This window comes from Dendrobium catenatum, unplaced genomic scaffold (assembly GCF_001605985.2).
Source record: "Dendrobium catenatum unplaced genomic scaffold, ASM160598v2 fragScaff_scaffold_738, whole genome shotgun sequence".
NCBI classification, from domain to species: domain Eukaryota; kingdom Viridiplantae; phylum Streptophyta; class Magnoliopsida; order Asparagales; family Orchidaceae; genus Dendrobium; species Dendrobium catenatum.
Genome location: NW_021319200.1, coordinates 255,343 through 276,649, shown reverse-complemented (window position 1 = coordinate 276,649; position 21,307 = coordinate 255,343). Strand labels below are relative to the sequence as shown.

General features: G+C 34.8%; 1 protein-coding gene across 2 annotated transcripts in view; it reads left to right on the top strand.

Annotated features, from left to right (window-relative positions):
- The window catches only part of LOC110106169 (OPA3-like protein), a 104,326-nt gene that overhangs the window by 6,968 nt on the left and 76,051 nt on the right, over positions 1 to 21,307 (top strand). For both annotated transcript variants that reach the window (XM_020835944.2, XM_020835947.2), the window contains exon 2: positions 16,865 to 16,999. In XM_020835944.2, the coding sequence (XP_020691603.1) occupies positions 16,865 to 16,999 (135 nt within the window). The remainder of the gene's footprint in view (positions 1 to 16,864; positions 17,000 to 21,307) is intronic.

The following is a 21,307-nucleotide window of genomic DNA, read 5'->3' as shown; positions in this document are numbered from 1 at the left end:
CATCTATGACTAAAGCACAAAGATATGGGCTTAAGGCTGATCCTTGATGTAACCCAACCGAAATAGGGAAATACTTGGTAAAACCACCTTGTGTTTGAACACAAGTAATAGCTCCTGCATACATATCTTTAATGATTTGAATATAAGCATTATTGACTCCTTTCTTTTCAAGAACTCTCCATAGCACTTCTCTTGGAACTTTATCATATGCTTTTTCTAAATCAATAAATATCATATGTATATCCTCCTTATTTTCTCTATATTTCTCCATCAAACCTCTTAATAAATGTATGCTTCCATAGTCGACCTACCCGGCATGAATCCAAATTGATTTTGAGAAACATTAGTATCCCGCTGCAACCTATGCTCCATAACTCGCTCCCATAATTTTAAAGTATGACACATTAACTTAATTTCTCTATAATTCGCACAATCTTGTGCATCCCCTTTATTTTTAAAAATAGGAATTAACACACTCATTCTCCACTCATCTGCATCCATTTAGTCTTCAAAATAGTATTAAAAAGTTTAGTAAGCCAAGAAATTCCTTCATCTCCTAAGCATTTCCACACCTCTATTGGAATATCATCAGGTCCAACTGCTTTTCCACCCTTCATTTTCTTTAAAGCCTCTCTAACTTCGATTTTACTAATACGTCGATAAAAATAGAATTTTTTTTTTCATTTAGGGTGCTAAGGTCACTATAGTCAATCTTATTTTCATAATTTTCATTAAAAAGTTTAGCAAAATATCTCATCCACCTTTGTTGAATATCATCTTCTAAGAAAAGTATTTTTTGATCTTCATCCTTAATACACTTCACTTGAACTAAATCCTTACTACTCATATCTCTTTGTTTGGCTAATTTATACATATATCTTTCTCTCTCCTTAGTATCTAATCTATTATATAAATCACTAAAAGCTAAAGTCTTTGCATCGCATATTGCTTTCTTAGATTTCTTACGAGTCTCTTTATATCTATCCCTATTATCAGAATTTTTAAAATTAAACCAATTTTTATAACAAATCTTCTTATTCTTAATTTTTTCTTGCATATTTGGATTCCACCACCAACTATTTTTACTATGAGAAGCTTTTCCCTTTGATACTCCAAGCACATCTTTTGTAATATTATTAATATTACTAGCTACTTTTTCTCACATAACATTAGCATCCTCATGCACAGATAAAATCTTAAGATCTAAAATAATACTCTTAAAAATATTTTTGTTAATATTCTTTAAATGCCCCCATCTAATCCTAGAATATCGTTTTACTTTATTTTTTATTATCTGCCCCTTTATCTTAAAGTCCAAAACTAATAATCGATGCTGAGTATATAAATTTTAACTCGGAATAACTTTACAATCTTTGCAATCTAAACTATCTAATTTTCTTATAAGAAAATAATCAATCTAGGTTGTACTATATCCATTTTTATAAGTGATGAGATGCTCATTTCTTTTCTTAAATAAGGTATTAGCAATTGAAAAATCATAAGCTAAACAAAAATCTAATATGGTCTTGCCACCTTCATTTATTGTTCCAAAACCATAGTCACCATGAATGCTTTTAAAATCATCTACCTCTCTACCAACATGTCTATTTAAATCTCCTCTAATAAAAACTTTTTCTTCTAGAGGTATCTTTTGTAATAATTTTTTTAAGTTATTCCAAAAATTTAATTTAGAACTCATATCCAAATCTACTTGAGGAGCATAAGCACTTATAATATTAATAATCCTATCCTCAACAACAATCTTTAAAGTTATAATTCTATCTCCAATCCTATTAATCTTTATAACATTATCCTTCAAACTCTTATCTATAATAACACCTACACCATTTCTAGTCCGACTCCTACCCGAATACCAAAGTTTAAATCCTAAACTATCAATTTCCTTAGCTTTTTCTCCAACCCATTTAGTTTCCTGAATGCACAAAATATTTATCTTCCTATGAATCATAATATCCATTAATTCCATTAATTTTTCTGTAAGGGAACCTATATTCCAAGTTCCTATCCTAAATTTAGTTTTATGGACTAACTTCTTTGCCCACATTCGTTCTTGATGTGAGAACCCTTGCCTATTTAACACTCCACCCGGGTGCCGGTGCAGCGGCCCTTACGCATTTATCACTGTATTCAGGCCATACAACGTGTCGCTTCCAGGGGACGCCCTAGCATTAACACAATTTCTTAAATGATTCATGTCATTATTATTCGACAAGTTTTACGCTAGCTGTCGACTACCTAACGCAACCCTCCACTTTTCTCATTCAGGACTTGGGACATGGCAATGGTAGTGTTAAGAAATTAATATACGATGCAAATATTTTAGCTTTTAATGATTTATATCATAAATCAGATAATAAGTAGGGCGAAAGATATATGTATAAGCTAGTCAAACAAAAATATATAAGTAGTATTGATTTTGTTCAAGTGAAGTGCATTAAATATAAATATAAAAAAAGTGCTTTTATTAGAAGTGGATATTTAACAAAAGTGGATGAGATATTTTTCTAAACTTTGCAACGAAGATTGTGAGAATATGATTGACTTTAGTGACCTTTGCGCCTTAAATAAAAATAAAGATTTTTGTTCTTATCAACGTATTAGTAAAATTGAAGTTAGAGAGGCTTTAAAAAAATAATGTGTGGGAAAGCTGTTGGACCTGATAATATTCCAATAGAGGTGTGGAAATGCTTAGGAGATAAATAAATTTCTAAATTTATATTGAAGACAAATGATTTCAAATAAGTGGAGGATGAGTGTGTTGATTCATATTTTTAAGAATAAAGGTGATGCACAATATTGTGTGAATTATAGAGGAATTGAGTTAATATGTCATACTTTGAAACTATGGGAGAGATTTATGTAGCATAGGTTACGACGTGATAATAATGTTTTTCAAAATCAATTTGGATTCATAACGGGTAGGTCGACTATATAAGCTATACATTTATTGGGAGGTTTGATGGAGAAGTATAGAGAGAATTAGGAGGATCTACATATATGATATTTTTTAATTTAGAGAAAACATATGATAAAGTTTTAGGAGAAGTGTTATCGTTGACCTCCAATAGAACATACAAAATAAATAAAAAAAATTCAAAATCATTACCTGCACTCTGCCAAAGCCCATATTGTAGTCTTGCTACAATCACTTCCCCGCCGCTTGCTACAGTGCCCAGGTCTGCGATTCGGCGCCGTTGCAGTCCTCCCACGCTCACCTCGATCGCTACCCTTTGCGCCTTTAAAATGGGAGCAAAGATCTCATTCGTTCACCTCTTCTCCACACACGACCAATCCTCCACTATAGCCAAACTCCTCTTGCCGATCCAGCCCTAGCCCGCCATTCTTCCTCCAGAGTCGAATCCAAGCCTCCCGACCTCCTGGTTCCTCCGATCCCACACATAGAGAGAGGGAGGGAAGGAGAGATCGGCCTACCTCATCTATTCTTTGCCTACTTCGTTCCTTCGATGACGTCCCTTTTTCTAGTCGGATCAGAAGTTACCACATTTCGATCAGAAGTAAGAACGGGAGCCGCTTGCTGTGAAGGTAACTTTCCACTATTAACGTGCTTTTTCGGCCGGCCGTATAACTACCGAACTAGAGAGAGGAAAGGGGGGGGGGTCTATGAGATTTAAATAGGATTTGGAATAAATCCTACATATATTATGTCTAAATCCTGCTCTAATCCTACTTAAATTCTGCTCAAAATCCTGTGTAAACCCAGCATAAATCCTGCTTAAATCATGCTTTTCTTTTTATTAATTAAAATTGATTTTAATTAATTAAAATCGATTATGTTTAATTATTATTAACAATAATTAGTTATGACTAATTTAAATTAATTATTTTTAATCAAAATTAATTATTATTAATGATAATTAGAAATAATTGATTAAAATTAATTATTATCTACTTTTTTTAGTTATGGCTAATTATTATGATTAATAATTAGCTATAGTTAATTAAGGTTAATTGTAATTAAATTTTTTTTATTGATTATTATTAATTATAGCTAGTTATGAATAATCATCATTAGTTATAATTATTTATTTTAATATAGTTAATTATTATTTATTATAATTAATTATAATTGATTTAAGTTCATTATTATTAATAAAAAAGAAGTGAAATGAAAGAAAAGAGAAATGTTCTCCTCTCACCTCGACTTACATGCCAACACCCTCGCCAGTCGCCAATGTATAATCCCTTAACCTTAAAATCTTGAGAGCTCGTTTTCGGAGTTCGTGGCGCACCGAAAAACTGCCCATACACGCCTTTATTGCGCGTGGTGAGATGGGACCTTGGTGCGGCACATTTGGCTGGTAATCACCTAAAAGCCCCATTTTGACGTTCGTGGTGCACCGGAAAATCACATATACACGTATTTATTGGGCATGATGGAATGGGACCCCGGTGCGATGCCTACGGCGTGGCGTGGTTATTTGTAAGTTCCCTCAAGCGCAGGGGGTGGAAGCCAACTGTGTTTTAAAACAGGTACATTCAAAGGCCTCATACACGCCTTTATTGTGCATGATGGGAATGAAGACCACGGCTGCGGTGTCTAAGGACACCTAGCATACACGCTTTTATTGTGCGTGGTGGGAAGGCCCAGAATCCTGTAGTTTTTCCCTAAACCGGGGAGACACCGGAAGGTTGCCAAAATTTGGACTAAAGGTTCAAAGACTTGAACAAGAAGAAGATGACTTGAGCTTTAACAACAAGAAAAGGACTTGAATCAAACTCAACCAAGGAGAGATTGATTTGAGCTTGGACATAAACTCAAGTTGAACTCCGACTTGAACTCTACAAGACAGCAGGGGACTATTTGAGCTCAAATGAGTTGAACAATTAACTTGATTGAACTCAAAGGACCCACTTAGGACATTGAACTTGAGTTGAACCATATTTAATGGAGTTTGAACATGACTCAAGAAGACTTGACTTAAATATTAAAGAACATGAACTCAATTAAACTACAAGAGGCTTGAATTTTCGAAGGCTTCAGAAGACTTTGAGCAAGAACTTGAACTTGTGCTTTGGACTCGAACTAAACTCTAATGGTTTGAGCTTGCACATTAAAGAAATGATGGTGAACTGAGTTATAATTTGAATATCAAATGAATAGCATGTACCATAATTTAAATATCTAAAATGAAACTTGCAATTTTGCAATACAACAACATTAATCATGTAAGCAAGGGCTTGATACAGATAGCAAGGAACCCATTTTGGATACAAATGAATATTGAACATGAATATAATTTGAGTTTGGATATAGTAAAAAATTAATGAGCAGCGAGATGCTTGATTTGAATGGTAATACAAGGTTCCAATGAGATGTTAGAGGAGCAGCATAATTGTTAAATTAAAAAAATGTGGTTCATCCCAATTTCACAAAAGCAAGAAAAGACTCATATGCAAATTCAACACAAATGTGGACATAAAATTTATGTGAGCAATAACGATCAACTTGTAGCAATCATTCCAATTAAAATAAAAAGATTGATGAATTTGATATCAAGTTCATTGCAAAGAATATACAAGTACGACTTGCTTGCAAGAACAAGAAGACTATGAGAAATGTGATTTCCCTACTAGACTGCTATGTGGAGGTTTTTGGATCAGGACAACAGTGTAAAAATTGCAGAGAACTCGTGATGAACAAGTTTTTGTACACAAACTTGCAAAGTCAACATGCTAGACCCTTGCAAGTATGAATCACTTACAGGCAGGTGGAAATTTGTAGGTTACAAAGCACTTTCGAGGAGGACAAACAACTTGCGGTATTCGTCATAACTCACAAGTAGGCAATGTGATATTGTCTCTATCATCAAGCAATAATTCAAAGTCCAAAAGATACGTCAATAAAGGAGAGTGATGCATGATGGGCTTGACGAATTAATGACCAATGCACATTAAACAAGTTCTAAGTAAATGCAGTTTGCAAAATGATCAATACCATCCTTGGTACATGTCCTAAACCACCCATGAATGTTGAAAGTCAACACATAGCATTCATGAAGAGGACAGTGGCGAATGCAACAATATATCATGTCCAAGCGACAATGATCGATATGTAGTGACTCGTCGGATGACAAACAAGAAGGAATTGTCGATGAATGTAGCCCGATCAATGATCAAGTGATGAATCACAAATGAGCATAGTGACTTGCACACAAGTACCAACAAAAGATATGTTGTAGACATGACAAGTCTCCAGTGCAGATGGACACTCATATAAAGCGTAATTTGAAAGCAATGACAGAGGATCCTTTGTATATAGAATTGTGTACCTATAAGTGGCAGTCATCAACTGATAAACAAGCGTACTTGTTCTCTCGTGAATAACGATGGTGGACAAGCTACAAATTCAAAAATTTCCCAAAGAGCGGCTAATGTTGGAAGATATATAAGTAAATGTGATAATCCGCTAATCAAACACACTAATTTCCTGTAGACAGAGGAATTCAATAATTACAGCAAGAAACCTATACCACTAGTCAGTTGCAACAAGAAGGATGTGACTTGTGGTGGAAATAACAAAGCAATATATATAGATGTATTCAGGCAAATGTCAGCATATAATACATTGCGACCACTACAGTTAATGAGCAATATTAAACAAATGTGTTGTTGAAGGTTAATGCAATGAACATATGTCTGACATAGCTCTCCTAAACTATCTGATGTATCTCCAACCATTGCATTTGTCAGCGCAAGGAGGTGTCTCCTGATTTCAATGTATAAGGCATCAATAAAGATACAATTGTCCAAGGTTGAAACGATTGATTCTTTTTTTTTTTTTTAACTCAACAATAGAAATTGATGATGACAACATAACTTGGAAATCGCTTATTGATTTCTATACGAGTTCTGGAGATAGAAAGCCATATCAAATCGTCTTCAAAGATGAATGGTCGTGCATCTAACATACTATCCACAAGTAAATGCTGAAAAGACTACAACAAAGATAAACTTCTACAAACTGTCATAGAAGACCTGTTAAATATCCCAAAATGCCCCCTCATATGCATTATAATATATATGCATATAGATACACAAAAGGGGATATGCAATTAAGTATCCGCATGGGGCCCGACGAGCGTGTTACTAATACACACGTAGTTTGAACCCGATCATTCTATGCAGATCAATAGGAGTCGATGGGGTTCGAACCATCAAACAAATATATGGTTACAGTGACTGATATATTTGTCCTAATACATTCATATTAGGCCTTCAAGGCCTATAACAATGAGAATTCACCAGCAAAGACACAAAACCAACGAAAAATCCGATCCTCTATCAGCAAATGGATATAATCGACAAGGTTTAGTCAATGAAATATAAATGATCCTAAATACCTCGATGATGGCCGTGTTGAATGCTTATCTACAAGAGGAGGGATTCACAAACACTTTCAAATGCCATCCCAAGTATCCGAATATCCATAAAATCCCAAAAATCCTAAATGTTTAAAATAAAAATTGAATTATTAACCACTTAAAGCAAAATCATCCACCCTCCGCAATAGTTTGCTAGAGTGGAAAAATTAAAATTTACTTCAGCTCACAAAGAGCTAATACCTAGTCGAAAATATTACTAGGATCCATTCTCAAACAATCTTGTCAATAAGGACATGGTACTTGTCCTCTAACTGACAATTTTGCCGCCAAATGGCATCGTAGGATAAACTGTAATGACCTGGGTTCCTTTGAACCGAGTGGTTTTGCCGTTAAATGACACAACAAGATTGCGGTTATGACCAGAGCCAATACGTTTCTTAGTGACATCAAATCCTTGAGATATGAATCAATAGGATATGATCGATAGGGCACAAAGCCCTCTGTTAATTAAGGTGGATTCCAATTTGTCCCCTCGGATGAAGCAACTCATGATTGCTGACGAGGATCCATCTTTCAAATTGGGTCGACTACCTCCTCTGACTAAGTAGACTAGGGACCACGATGGCCCGGGACAATGGAACCATGGGATCTTGATCGGGTCCATCATCCATTCCCCCACCATTTGCTTTAAGTGTAAGATGGTGAAAATCTAATTTTAAATATCAAATCTTAAAAAAACATTCGAATTCCAATGCCCATGTTGCTACTATATGCCAGATATTATGTATCTCTATGTATTTAATTGACGACTAGCCTTAATCGAAAGTTCACTCTCGTGATCGGGAGGTGTAATTAACTATAGGGGCTTATGCCTATAGGAATCCGAAACTCAGATCATAAAGTCCTCACAAAATGAGGGAAAAATCTCTAGGTAGTCTACTAATATCTTATCTACAAACTCATCTGTCTTCCAAAATTTACCCAAGAACTTTAATATGTTAAAACTCGCCCGAAGATAAAAGCAATGGGCGGAGGCCGGGACCGAATTTTTAGAGCCCACAGCTATGGAGAGTTCTACAACAAAAAGGTGTTAATAATGCTTATATTCAAGTCATTAAGGATATGCATGTAAGAGCTGCTATTTGTTTTCAAACACAAGGTGGTTTGACCACGTATTTTCCTATTTCAATTGGGTTAAATCAACGATCATCCTTAAGCCAATATCTTTTTGCTTTAGTCATGAATGTTCTCACTAGATATTTATAAAAAAGGTTGTATCCTGTTGTATGCTTTTTGCTGATGATATTCTTCTTTTTGATAAGATTAGAGAGGGAGTTGAAGGTAAACTTCAATTATGGAGGTCAACCTCAGTGTCTAAATGTTTTCATTTGAGTAGATTTAAAACTGAATATATGGAGTGTAATTTTAGTAGTAATAGATTTATTACGGGAATTGTGACTTTGGGCGATCAAGTCATTAATAAGAGTACACATTTTAGATATGCTGGGTCTATTGTTTAGAGTGATGGTAAAATATATGGAGATATTTATCAGTAGAGTTCAAGTTGGATGGCTGAAGTTGAGGAATGCATCGCTTGTTGTGTGATAGAAAAGCCCCCCTCAAACTTAAGGGAAATTCTATAAGATTGTGGTGAGAATTGCAATGATTTATTGTGCAGAATGTTGGCCATTAAAAGAGAAGCATAATATGAAGTTAGGTGTTCCAAAGAGAAGGATGCTCAGGTAGATGAGTGGCTTTACTCTTAGAGATATGATACTGTTGACAAATATTTTTGCATCGAGTCGACCCCGATCGAGCCTGACTAGACTCGATTGCGCTCGATCAACTTAATTGATCGTTGTCGAGGTTAAATTGACTCAAATTAAGCCTCAATTTAATTAAATTAAATCAATTTAATTTAATTTAATTCAAATCAGAACCAATCGAACCCCGTCGAGCGTTGTCGAGCCCAATTCGACACATTTCGGCGCCGATTCAAGTTCAATTTCTTTAAATTAACTCGATCGGACCCAAATCGATCCAAGTCGGGTTTGATTCGAACTCAATTTCAGCCCTAATTTATTAATTTGGGCTGAATCTGATTTTCAAATCAAAATATGAAATCAAGGGTTGAGATCTCTTCTCAAATCCCACTCAATTTCACTTCAAGTGTGCAGCCAAAATCTACTCAAGTAGATTTTTCTTTTTTTTCCCTCGTTACACGAAACGAGGCGAGGAGAAGCGACATTTGGGCGGCTCCTTGCAGGCGTCCCTAAGAAAACAAACGAGAGGTGGGGAGCGGCATTACAGGCCCCTTTCGTTTTTCGTCCCGAGACACAGAGAGAGTGAGTGAGGAGAGGCGAAAAACCCCTCCCCGTGCGCGATTCAACCCAGTGAAACCGAGGACTCCCGCGTGTCCCGCCGCCCTTCTTCCAGCGAGCCAGAACCCTTGCTTGTGGCTTTCCTAATGGAAGGGAGAAGAGAAGCTTAGGGTTTTGAGATCTTTTCTCATTCCAAAGAAGGTTAAGACAGCCATTCACTTCCTTTCTCAAAGATCAACGAAGTTAGTGGCTTTTTCTTCCCTCCTCCTTCAACCCCGGCGACTTGGAGACAAGTTGGGAGCTGTTTGAAGCTTCCAAACAGCAAAAGAAGGTTCCTAAACCTCCCAAACAGCGATTTGGGGCCTTCAAAGCGCCTTGGACAGCAGCGGTGAGTTCCGGAGTGACTTGGACAGCGACTTTGGAGCTTGGATTGGAGCTTGGAGCGGAGCTTGGACAGCAGCTTGGACAGAAAATCGGAGCGCTTGGACAAACCGGGTGTGGTAAAATCCTTAAAACTTAGGCAAAACCCTAAGGCTCCATAGCCAATGCAATGTGGTTGACGATCCAAAGCCTTAGGTCCTTAGAAACTTTATTTTTTGGTCCCCAAAAACCCATTTGTTGGCTGTCCGCTTCGCAAAGGCTATGGAAATTGGGTGATTCCTGTTAGTCGACTCTTATGTGAGGGTCCGAAGAGGATGTTGATGCGTATGGAGGTGTTGGATTGGTATCCAACACCTTTCAAATTGTATGTTTTTGCATTCATGCATCTCTCCCATTACCTATGTTTGAACCATAGGTTAGGCCATTCTTTTTGACCTAGAAATCAAATGTTAGGGTGTAAACTTCTCTTTATATTGTTGCATGCTAGGTTAGGCTCCTTAGGTCGACACGCTACAACAAAATTGACATATGTTTAGGGATGTTATGTTTGCTAAAGTTCAATGTTTAATAAATTTGATGGAAACTTGTAGTGGAGTTTTGATACAAATCGTTATGAGATTTACTACAAGTCTCCAAAGACTTATGTTGTAAACCTTACGACATTCATAACCAACTAAATCCATGATAAGTCATTTCATCAAGTTTACTTTGCTTAGAATGATGATTGCCACTTGTTTAGAACAACCCTAATCCCTAGAGGTTTGGAAGGAGAGTAAATGGGTTCATTTAATTCTAAATGATTTTGAGGTCACATGGGCCTTCACAAGCCCATGAGTGCCCATGGCTAGAATTATCTAATCCCATTTTTTTTGAAACTTCCAAATTGAAGGTTTATGACGAAATAATTGAAATGCATTTATATGCTAAGGGTTGTTTGCTCGCTTTTCTTTTATATCCAAAATTTACAAATTTATAAGCATGCTCAATTAATTTCCAAATGCTTCTTGAAGCAAAGGTGGTGTATTCCATGACATCCAAAGGGCTATGGATCATACTCCACCTTGCATTGAAATTACCTAAGCATGATTAGTCAAATTTGTAAATTAAAGGACTCAAGTGCAATGATAGTTGAACTTAGCATATATTCATCCCCTTAAACATACAAACGACATTCACGTTTCTAGGTTTCTTAGATGATGTTAAATCCAATCGTAAGACTTCTTAGAAATCGTAGGAGATCAATTCTCTCCTCTCCATATGAATCCAAAATGTTCATTCAAAACTTTGGGGAACTCTCTCCCCTACGTTTTTCCTCTTCATACATGATATTTGGAGCATCCTCAAGGCTCCAAATGTTAGATTGTGTGAATCCTAGCCCTAACCTAGGAGCTATAAACCATCACATGTCCACTCTTAGGTCTCTCTTAGATCTTGCCAAAATGGATCTTTTGGTTTCTCCTAGAAACTTTCAAATCCCCAAGATCATGTTAAATTTGATTTGGGAAAAACTTCCAATGCATTAGGAAGTTTGCCTTCCCTCTTTCAAGCAAATCCAAAACATTTGTAGGAGAGTGGGAAGTCCTCTTCTTTATGTACATGTCCCTCACACTTAATAGTTGGGACGTTCTCTAAGTCCCAATTATTATAGTGCATGAATCAAGATTTTAGGAAAACAAATCCTAAGCCCCCCCAATTTCCATTTGCTAACAACACAAAGTTAGCAAATGACTTTTTTTCCTTCATAAATGATGATTTGGAATTCTCTAAAATTCCAATCTATCATTATATGAAAATCTTGTAGCTTAGAGCCTAAATCTAAGCTCTCCCTTTTCTTTCATTTTGAGACTAAGATCAATGAAAGAATTCCCTTCTGAGGCTTAGGATTCTAAATCTAGCCTATCTCATTTGCCTAACCTATATGGGTAGATGACCCTCTTAATTTGTAGTTCAAAAAACTACAAATTACATCTCTTATGCAATAATATTTGGAGCACCTCAAACTTCAAATATGTCATTGCACAAATTCTTTCTAACTTGGAACTAATTTCCAAGTTCTCCCACCTGGTTTGTTGAAGCATCTAATCAACAAACAATTCACTCATGTGTTGTATTTAGAGACTATCCAAGGCTCTAAGTGCTCCTACACATGAATCTTTGTAGTTTGGAACCAAACTCTAAACTATCAATCCTTGTGTTGGAACATAGAACCAACCAATCTTCTTTTTCCCTTCATTTGTTAAATCATAAAATTGACAAATGAATACTCCTCCCCCTCATGTATGATAATTTGGAATCTCCAAAGGCTCCCATCAAACATCATTACATGGTGGTCAAATCTTAGAAACAAACTCTAAGTTATTCACCTCTCGTTTGTTGAAACAAGATCAACAAACAATTTTCCTCTCCATTCACTTAACCCACGTTTAAGTGAATGATCACCCCTATTTGAATACCAAATATTCATAGGACCTCTACGAAATTTTGCAACTCTCTAAGTTACATTTTCTTCCTTCAACCCCAAAGTTATAGTAAGCTTATCAAATCATTTGCTTATTGGATCACAAACCAATGAGTAATCCCTTAGATTTAAGATTCAAATCTTAGTTTTCATCATTTGCTTAGTCACTAATTAAGCAAATGAATGCTCCTCCTTGGACACCCAATGTCCAAGGAATCCCTTCAACATGCAATACAAAATTTGCTTGTTGCTTTTCTTTTCTATAATTTAAGAATTGTAGAAAATCTTCTCATTTTCTCCTAAGCCCAAATTTGGGAGAAAGGCCATTCACCTTTTGAACATCAAATGTTCAAGGATATTCATGAGTTGCAACCTCTAAGTTGCACATTCCTTTCTTCTACCAAATAAAAAGTGTAGAAAATCTCCACTATTCACTTGGTTTAAATTAAGCGAATGGGTCATTCTCTTTTGAACACCAAATGTTCAAAAGGGATATCTCTAATTTGCAAACTACAAGTTGCATTTCATATTTCCTTTTCCTATAAGTTGTAGGAAAACCTTGCACCCTCTCCTTCCCACAATCCAAAAATTGTAGGAAACTATTTCATTCTCTCAATCCAAATTTTGAGAATGTACGCTTCCTCTTTGGATACCAAACGTTCAAAGAATCCTCTTGGAGTTGTAACTTCCAAGTTATATCCTATCTCCTTTTCTCCTCCAACCCAAAGTTGGAGGGATGAAACCTTTCTTTTCTTTGGACACCACATGTCCAAAGGAATTCCTCCAATTTGCAATCTCTAGATTGCACATTGGACTACTTCTTTTCCTACAAATCTAGATTGTAGGAAACCACCAAAATTCTCTTCATTTCTCTTAACCAAAATTAAGGGAATGACACTCCACCTCCTTGAATACAAAAATTCAAGGAACCACCTTCTTGATTTGTAACCTTAAAGTTACAAATCCTCTTTCACTCTTATAGACTCCAAAAGTCTTAAGGAATTCCTTACCTTAGCTTGAAGATCCCCACAAGTAAAGTCTGTAATTAATTTAACTGGTTGTATAATGGCAGACAACTCAGCTGCCAAATCTGGTTGTAATAAATTGGATTTTATCTACATTTCCTGCATTTTATTTATAAATAAAAGTATGTGTTGAAGTGTTTACTGGGTGTGCATTAGAAAAGCATGTTTTTCCTAGGCTTTTTCTTTTGTTTTTGTGGGCGTGACCTGGACTTGACTACGTTAGGCTCTTAGGATAAAAAAACTAAGTTTTCTACCCCTTAAAATGTAAGCAACCTTAAATAAAATTAGGCTCTATGATTTTCTAACAAAAGAAATTTGCATGATTCTCTTTTAAAGAGTCAAGTTTTCCAAAAGCTTAAAATAATCATGCATAGCCCAAGCATGTTGCATATAGAATGCCTCCATATAAGGATTAGATAACAAAGAAAATATTTCTTTTTGTGCGTCAGCATTTGCATACCCATATGCTTAGGCATCTTGGCCTGAAAGCCAAGCTATAAGCCATACCTTCTAAATAAAAATAACCCTACCACTCTACATTTGCATTGAGACCGGATAGCATGGTTTTAAAAGCCATTAGGAGGGTTAGCTGGTAGTCCCTTCTAGGCGGGACAATAAATCCAGAGGTCGGGCAGGCTATGCCTCTTGTGAGGTGTAGCTTGTAAGTCCCTCTTTGCACTTGTTAGATTTAGGTTCGAGCCACTACCTATCGGTAGTCCTCACCTTAGTCTTAGGGTCTGAGGCACAGGTTGATTCCAAATCACCCTATAAGCCCTCACCTTTCTGGCAATTCCTACAATATGTGTTGTTGGAATGTAAGCCCCAACTTTCTAATTAAAATATCAACTTAAACCAAAATTAGGTTGTTAAAATGTAAAGCCCAACATAGGATAGTTTGGGCACCTCTGAGTTTCATCTCAGAATCAAGTGCCCCTACTTCATCTCCTTTGCTTTCATTCCCAAAATCTAATCCTTAGTTGATCAATTCCTCCTTGAAATTTCTAAAGGACCAAATTCTTTTGCTAAAACTTTCATGGATTTTAAAACAACAAAAATCAATTTTAGCCAACATTTAAATGACTTCAAAACAAAGCAAAACCACTAGTTTAATCAAAAGTTTTCCTAAACCAAAGTTTGGGATGTAATTAACCATAGGGGCTTGCCCCTATGGGATGTCTGTACCCCAGAAATAAATAAACCCCATTCGACCAAACATCGAGTGGGGGAATCTCTGTTATAATTGTAAATTTTGTTATTGAGTCCATAAGGAAATGATATTTTTATCCTTCGGGGTAATATATCATGTTCTTATGCCGTACTCGATAATAAAATATGCAATCCGTTTGAGGATACAAAAATTCTTCAATAGATACGAAGCGAGCATATGCATGAAAAAGGTTGGAATAGCTCTAGTGGAAGATAAGATTAAAGAGAATCGCCTTAGATGGTTTGGTCACATAAAACGGCTGCCTTCCAATGATTCAATTAGGAAAGTAAATGTATTAGATTTGGCTTATGTTAAGAAAGGTAAAAGGTAGACCTAAAAAGACTTGGTTACAAAATATTAGAAATGGCTAATCTTTATTAGATTTAATTAAGAATTTGACTCTTAATATGACACAATGAAGAAAAAAGTTTTATGTAGCCAACCCTATGTAGTAGTATAAAGGGTTGATATTATTGTTGTTGTTATATACAAATAATAAAATTTGTAATTACTTGCTTATGACTTTGAAGTTATGGAAACAATTTCATAATTTTTTTACGAATAAAATAAAAGATGCATTTACTCTCCACAATAAATGGTTTTTAAATGTAAAAGGTGTATACAAATTTTCATAAAATACTTAAATTGAAAACTTAAATATTAAAAGTCAAAACAGTCAAAATCATGGAAACTAAACAAACTGCAGCAATTTTTTTTCCCTTTTTAACATAAGAATTTATTTTACTATGTGGCACACTCAATGGGAAACCAAACAAACTCGCACAATATTTGCATACTAAAAGTGTCATCCTGAAATTGCATCTAAAAGGTGTTTTTTTTTTTTTTTCAGTATGAGCAATCCAGTTGACAAAGCTACTTTAATACAACAACAACATCAAGCCTTTATCCCACTATGTGGGGTCGGCTACATGAATCCTTTTTCTTCATACATGAATCCTTTTGCTCCATTGTGTCCTAGTAAAAGTCAAATTCTCGTTTAAATCTAATAAAGAAAGGTCATTCCTAATATTTTCTAACCATGTCTTTTTAGGTCCACCCCTACTTTTCTTAACATAAGTCAAATCTAATACCTCTACTCTCCTAACTGGGTCATCGAAAGGCCGCCGTTTTATGTGACCAAACCATCTAAGGCGACTCTCTCTAATCTTATCTTTTACTGGAGCTACTCCAACCTTTTCACGTATATGCTCATTTTGTATCCTATCTCTAAGGGTAAAGCCACTCATCCACCTGAGCATCCTCATCTCTGCCACACTTAACTTAGTATTATGCTTCTCTTTTAATGGCCAACATTTGGCACCATAAAGCATTTCAGGCCTCACTACCATCTTATAGAATTTTCCCTTAAGTTTGAAGGGTACATTTCTATCACATAACAAGCCAGATGCATTCCTCCAGTTCAACCATCCAACTTGAATTCTGCTATAATATCCCCATCTATTTCACCATCACTCTGAACAATAGCTACTTTAATAAGATGGAAATTTTGCATCTTTAAAATTGCAGTCACGTTCAGAGTTGTTCAAGTAGGAGATCTTAACGGAGTTGAACTCAGATATTTCAGTTACATTCTGATTCTTCATTTGGTAATTTTGTTCTGTTCCAGTTCAGTGAAGTAAAGCCTCTGTTGCTATCACAGTGAAGTGGAGGTAGTGCACGTATGGGATAGGAACTTTCATGGTGCATTTTATTACTTAAATAAAAGGTGTTATCAGGCAGGACATAGTGAAGATGCATTAGCGAACTAAGGCTTAGATGCATTAGCGTCTAATCCCATTACAATTTGGAGTGGCTTCATCTCACTAACAAGGTCAATCCTAATTGAATCATTTATGAGCTTACTAGTATGCACAAAGTGCCGGCCCAACGAATGAATTAATTCTAACATTATCATACTCATTTGTAAAGCTCTAGTTCAATTCACTTTCAAAAATCATGTTACATAGGCTTTCTGACATTTCTTTTCTTTTGATTAATTTCTTTTAAAACCTTCCCTTTGTCCTTTCCGATTGTCATATGTTTGACATGTTTTGTTATCACTGAATGTTGCATTAATTAGTTTCTTATTGTGCTGGTACTGTAACCAGGCAAACCATCGAATCACCACTAATATCCAAAGGCGAATCTATGGTCATGCAACCAATGTTGAGGTCCGGCCTTTAAATGAAGAGAAAGCTGTTCAAGCGGCTGCAGATCTCATTGGGGAACTCTTCGTCTTTTTGGTTGCCTTCACGCCTTATATTTAAAGTACTTAGTTTTCAGTTATTTGGTTTAAGACCTATCTATTCATTTCAAACCGAATCTGCCTATAAATATGATTTGGTATTTGTGTTATATGAGAAACAACTACTGCTAAGTCGTTTCTTCTTATTATTATTGAGAAGTAATTGTCCAATCTAATGCTATACTAATTACAAAGCTTGTTTTGTATCTTATGATTATCCAGATATCAAAGTCCGTCCTTTAGATAAGCATAGTTTGTCAGATTTTAGAGTAGCCAATCATTATTTCCCTTTCTGTAATGTCTTGTAATTTCTTCCCAAGAAGTCATACTGAAAACATTTTCAAGAATTTCATTTGAGCTAGGTGATGATATCTTTATTGGCATTTGTTATGATACTTGCCATGTCTTGTAATTGCATTAAGAATTTTATTTATGATTGTTAATTATGTACTGTTTGAATTTGTTATATTTAATTATTTTTTTTAATGTACACTTATTTCACTAAAAGTTGTCAATATCTATTTGTGATGTAATGTTATAGTGATTTATTTTCTATAATATGAATATTTGCATTATCAAGTGTATAATAAAATTTTATTGTACTTATATTCATGTCAAGTAATATTAGAGTAGTTTAATTCTTATTGGTCTTATTAAATGGCTTTAATGTTTTGTGACTATATAAGACAATTTGTGACAGATTTTTCAAAATGAGCGAAATCACTTCTAAGGACTGAGGCTGTTTCCTGAATTTTAGGCAACTAGACCTTTTTGTTTTGAAAACAGGAAACAATTAAATTTAGGTAAACATATTTTTAGCACTTTTTTTCTACTTTCTTCACACACACACACATTACTGACAAATTTAGCTTATACAGTTACAAGTGCTCCCATCCATTTATTCTGCTGTGCACAAAAACAGTCACAAAAACTTTATTCGTTTCTTAAACAATCTTATGTACCTTTAGATAAGAGCTAACATTGTTGGGTAGAAGATATATTGGAAACTGTATATAGTAATTATTCTTTGGGTATCAACTCCGCTATATATTATCAATCTTTCCTTCAAAGGTACCTACATATTTGGTGTGCTTGGTACATACTGCAACTATTCTACATAAAAACATCTTCATCGCATAGGTTAGAAGGTAGAGTCAAGTTTCTATGCGCAAAGAGTGGACAATTGACAATAAAAGGAAAGAATTGAAACAAAAAATGATGATGGTGTCAATGCGTCGATCTGAAGAGCTAACTTGTTAAATTTCTAATATGTCACCTCATCCAAGTTCAATGAATGCCTAATATGTCATGATTGCACTTTTGGGATATAAATTTTATATTAACTCTTTTTTATAATGAAGGATGGATCGTTTTCCTCAAAGTTGTTCTTGTAGACCTTTATATGTGATGGATGGTTAGCTATCATTCCCTACAACAAGGAATTCATATAGATTTTCTTTCATGTTTATGCACTAACATTTTTCATGTGGGAAATTTCATTTTTAATTTATATCTTTTTTTTTTTTTTGCTTTGATGAGATGCTCATATGCATGAGTGGCTTTACTCTTAGAGATAGAATGCGAAACAAATATAGACGTGAAAATGTTAGAGTAGTTCTAGTGGCAGATAAGAAAGATCAGATAGAGTCTTCTTAGATGGTTTGGTCACATAAAATATTGGCCTTCTGATAACCTGGTTAGGAGAGTAGATCTATTAGATCTGACCTAGTTAAGAAATGTTAAGGTAGACCTAAAAAGGCTTAGTTAGAAAGTATTATAAATTATATTAGATTTAAATTATAGGAGACAATGAATAAAAAAAAGATTCATGTAGCTGATCCCACATAGTGGGATTTAGGCTTGATGTTGTTGTTGTTGAATGAAGATTTTGTTTCATAAACTTTTAAGATACATTTGCAAGTATAGGCCTGGTGAAATTCCATACACACAAACATATGAAAGTAAGATGCTGTCATTGCAAAGTATGAAAATTTGTATTAATATGCAGACGCTTGCAAATAGAAATATGCGCTCTATAATATGAATAAATTTGTACTTATACAGGTATGTCTGTTCAAAATTAAGTATGCCCCATCTATTCGTGGTATTGTGTGCAGATAAACAACCCAAAAAATTAATCAATCAAATAAATTTATATACACAGATAAAAACATTTATCAACCACGTAAATTTATATATACACATATATGTCTGCATGACCATAGTTTATGAAAAATAAATAAAATCTACATTGAATAATTATCCTTTTGGTATCAAATATAGTACATACCTTTATATCACTTTTTTTTTAATCCATGGCGTTAAGATTGAGTTCTGTATTTTATTCTAGTACTTGTATAGTTTTTTAAAATGCAGTTGTCAAATGAAGAACTGCCTTGGCATTCTTACAATATCAGGTATTTTCTCCATATTTTATGTGGTTAACTTCATTGTTAACCGACTTAAAGTTAGGGTCAAATTTTCATCAGAAATGGTTGAATAAGCAAAAAGAGAAAGAAGGAATAAGTTAGAAAATCTGTACTATCTTTGAGGTGATCTTCAAGGGTCCTCTTGTTAAATTTAGCAAAATGTTTGCGTATTCAGTGGCATTAATTGACTCCTAATATTGCTAAGAAATTATGATAGGAGGTATACTCATAACCGATGATATATGTTTAATGGTTTCTTTCTTGTATTCTAATTTTAATGTCATTGTCGCTACTCACCACCCTTATGCTATCTCTCTTGCAGATCTATCCATCTCTCCTTGATCTCTCCGCCTGCACATTCGCAACCTTGCATTGTTTTGCTCAAATGCCATGCACACTTGCTTTCACTCCATTCACTTTTCTTGCTCACATTGCGCTCACTCCAATGCCACGATCACCTTTCTCAGGCTTGCATTGGACTTACCTTTCAATTGCTCCAATGCTGTTTGTTTCATTTCCATCCCATAGATGCTCATTGCATGACACTGTCGCAATTGCTAACCATTGCACTCGCCAATCTTGCATTTTTTAAATCTCCTTGCGGTGCTGAAGAGAACTCTGTCTTAATAGGAAGGCTATCTATGGACTTATATAGAGTTCAGAAGCTTGATTTGACAAGCTGTGTAAGTCTTCACTAAAATTGGTCTTTGAAGCAACACTACAAATCACTATCTTCATCAAACATATTATTCCAGGTTTTTTGATTCCTGCGATTGAATTGGATGGTACCTTATTCACAGGAGGTGATCGTTTCGTCATCTATTAGGTAAAATACTATTTGCACAAGTGCTTTATCACCAAAGGTTTGGGACAACCTAAGAACGTTCTTAGCATAGAGTTTGCCTATAATAAAAGGGAATGCCTCTCTCAAAGAGAATATGTTACTGAATTTCTCGAAGAAATGGACCTCTTTAGTTGTAAGCATGTTAAAATACCTATGACTGTTCAAACTATACTGCTGAAAAAGATGTCTTTCTTTTTGATCCATCTTATTATCATAAGTTAATTGGTAAGCTCATTTATTTGTCTGCTAATAGATCTGACATGTCATTTGTTGGTATTGTTATTTAGCACATGCAAAATCTGAACTAGCCTTGAGAAATTGTTCTATGATCCTTTGATATACGAAGAGTTGTCTAGGAAAATGGTTGCTGTATACTGAATCTAAGCATATAAATGTTTAAGTATTCTCTACTATCAAATTGAAGATAGATGGCCAACCTCTTGATATTACCTATTTGTTGTAGGAAATTTAATCAACAAGAAAAATAAAAGCTGATGGTTGTAGCCAGATCAAGTGCTAAAGTTAAAATACAGAGTTATGACACATTCTACTTGCTAAATTATGTTGTTTAAAAGCTCTTTTGGGAGAGTTTGATTTCCATGTTTTACAACCTATGATTTATATTGTGGTTATTAAGTCACCATCTATATTGTTAGTAATCACATTTTTTATGAATGCACTAGGCATGAAGAGGATTGTTATTTTATACAAGATTTTATATTTTTCAAGAAAATTTTTAATCACATTTCTAGTTTAAAACAAGTTTTAGATATTTTCACTAAGGCACTTGGACATCTATCATTTTCTCATTTATGTAATAAGTTTAAGCTAATATATATAAATATGCTTTGGCCTCAGAGATGAGTTTTGGCATTTTTTCTGCGTAATAAATTGCTAATAATATTAGGAGATTATGGTAGAAGATATCTTTAACATTGGGGTTTGTTATTTTATTTCTTATTTTATTCTTTTGTATGTCTATCTGAGGCTTTTTATTTTATTTCTTATTTTATTCTTTTGTATGTCTATCTGT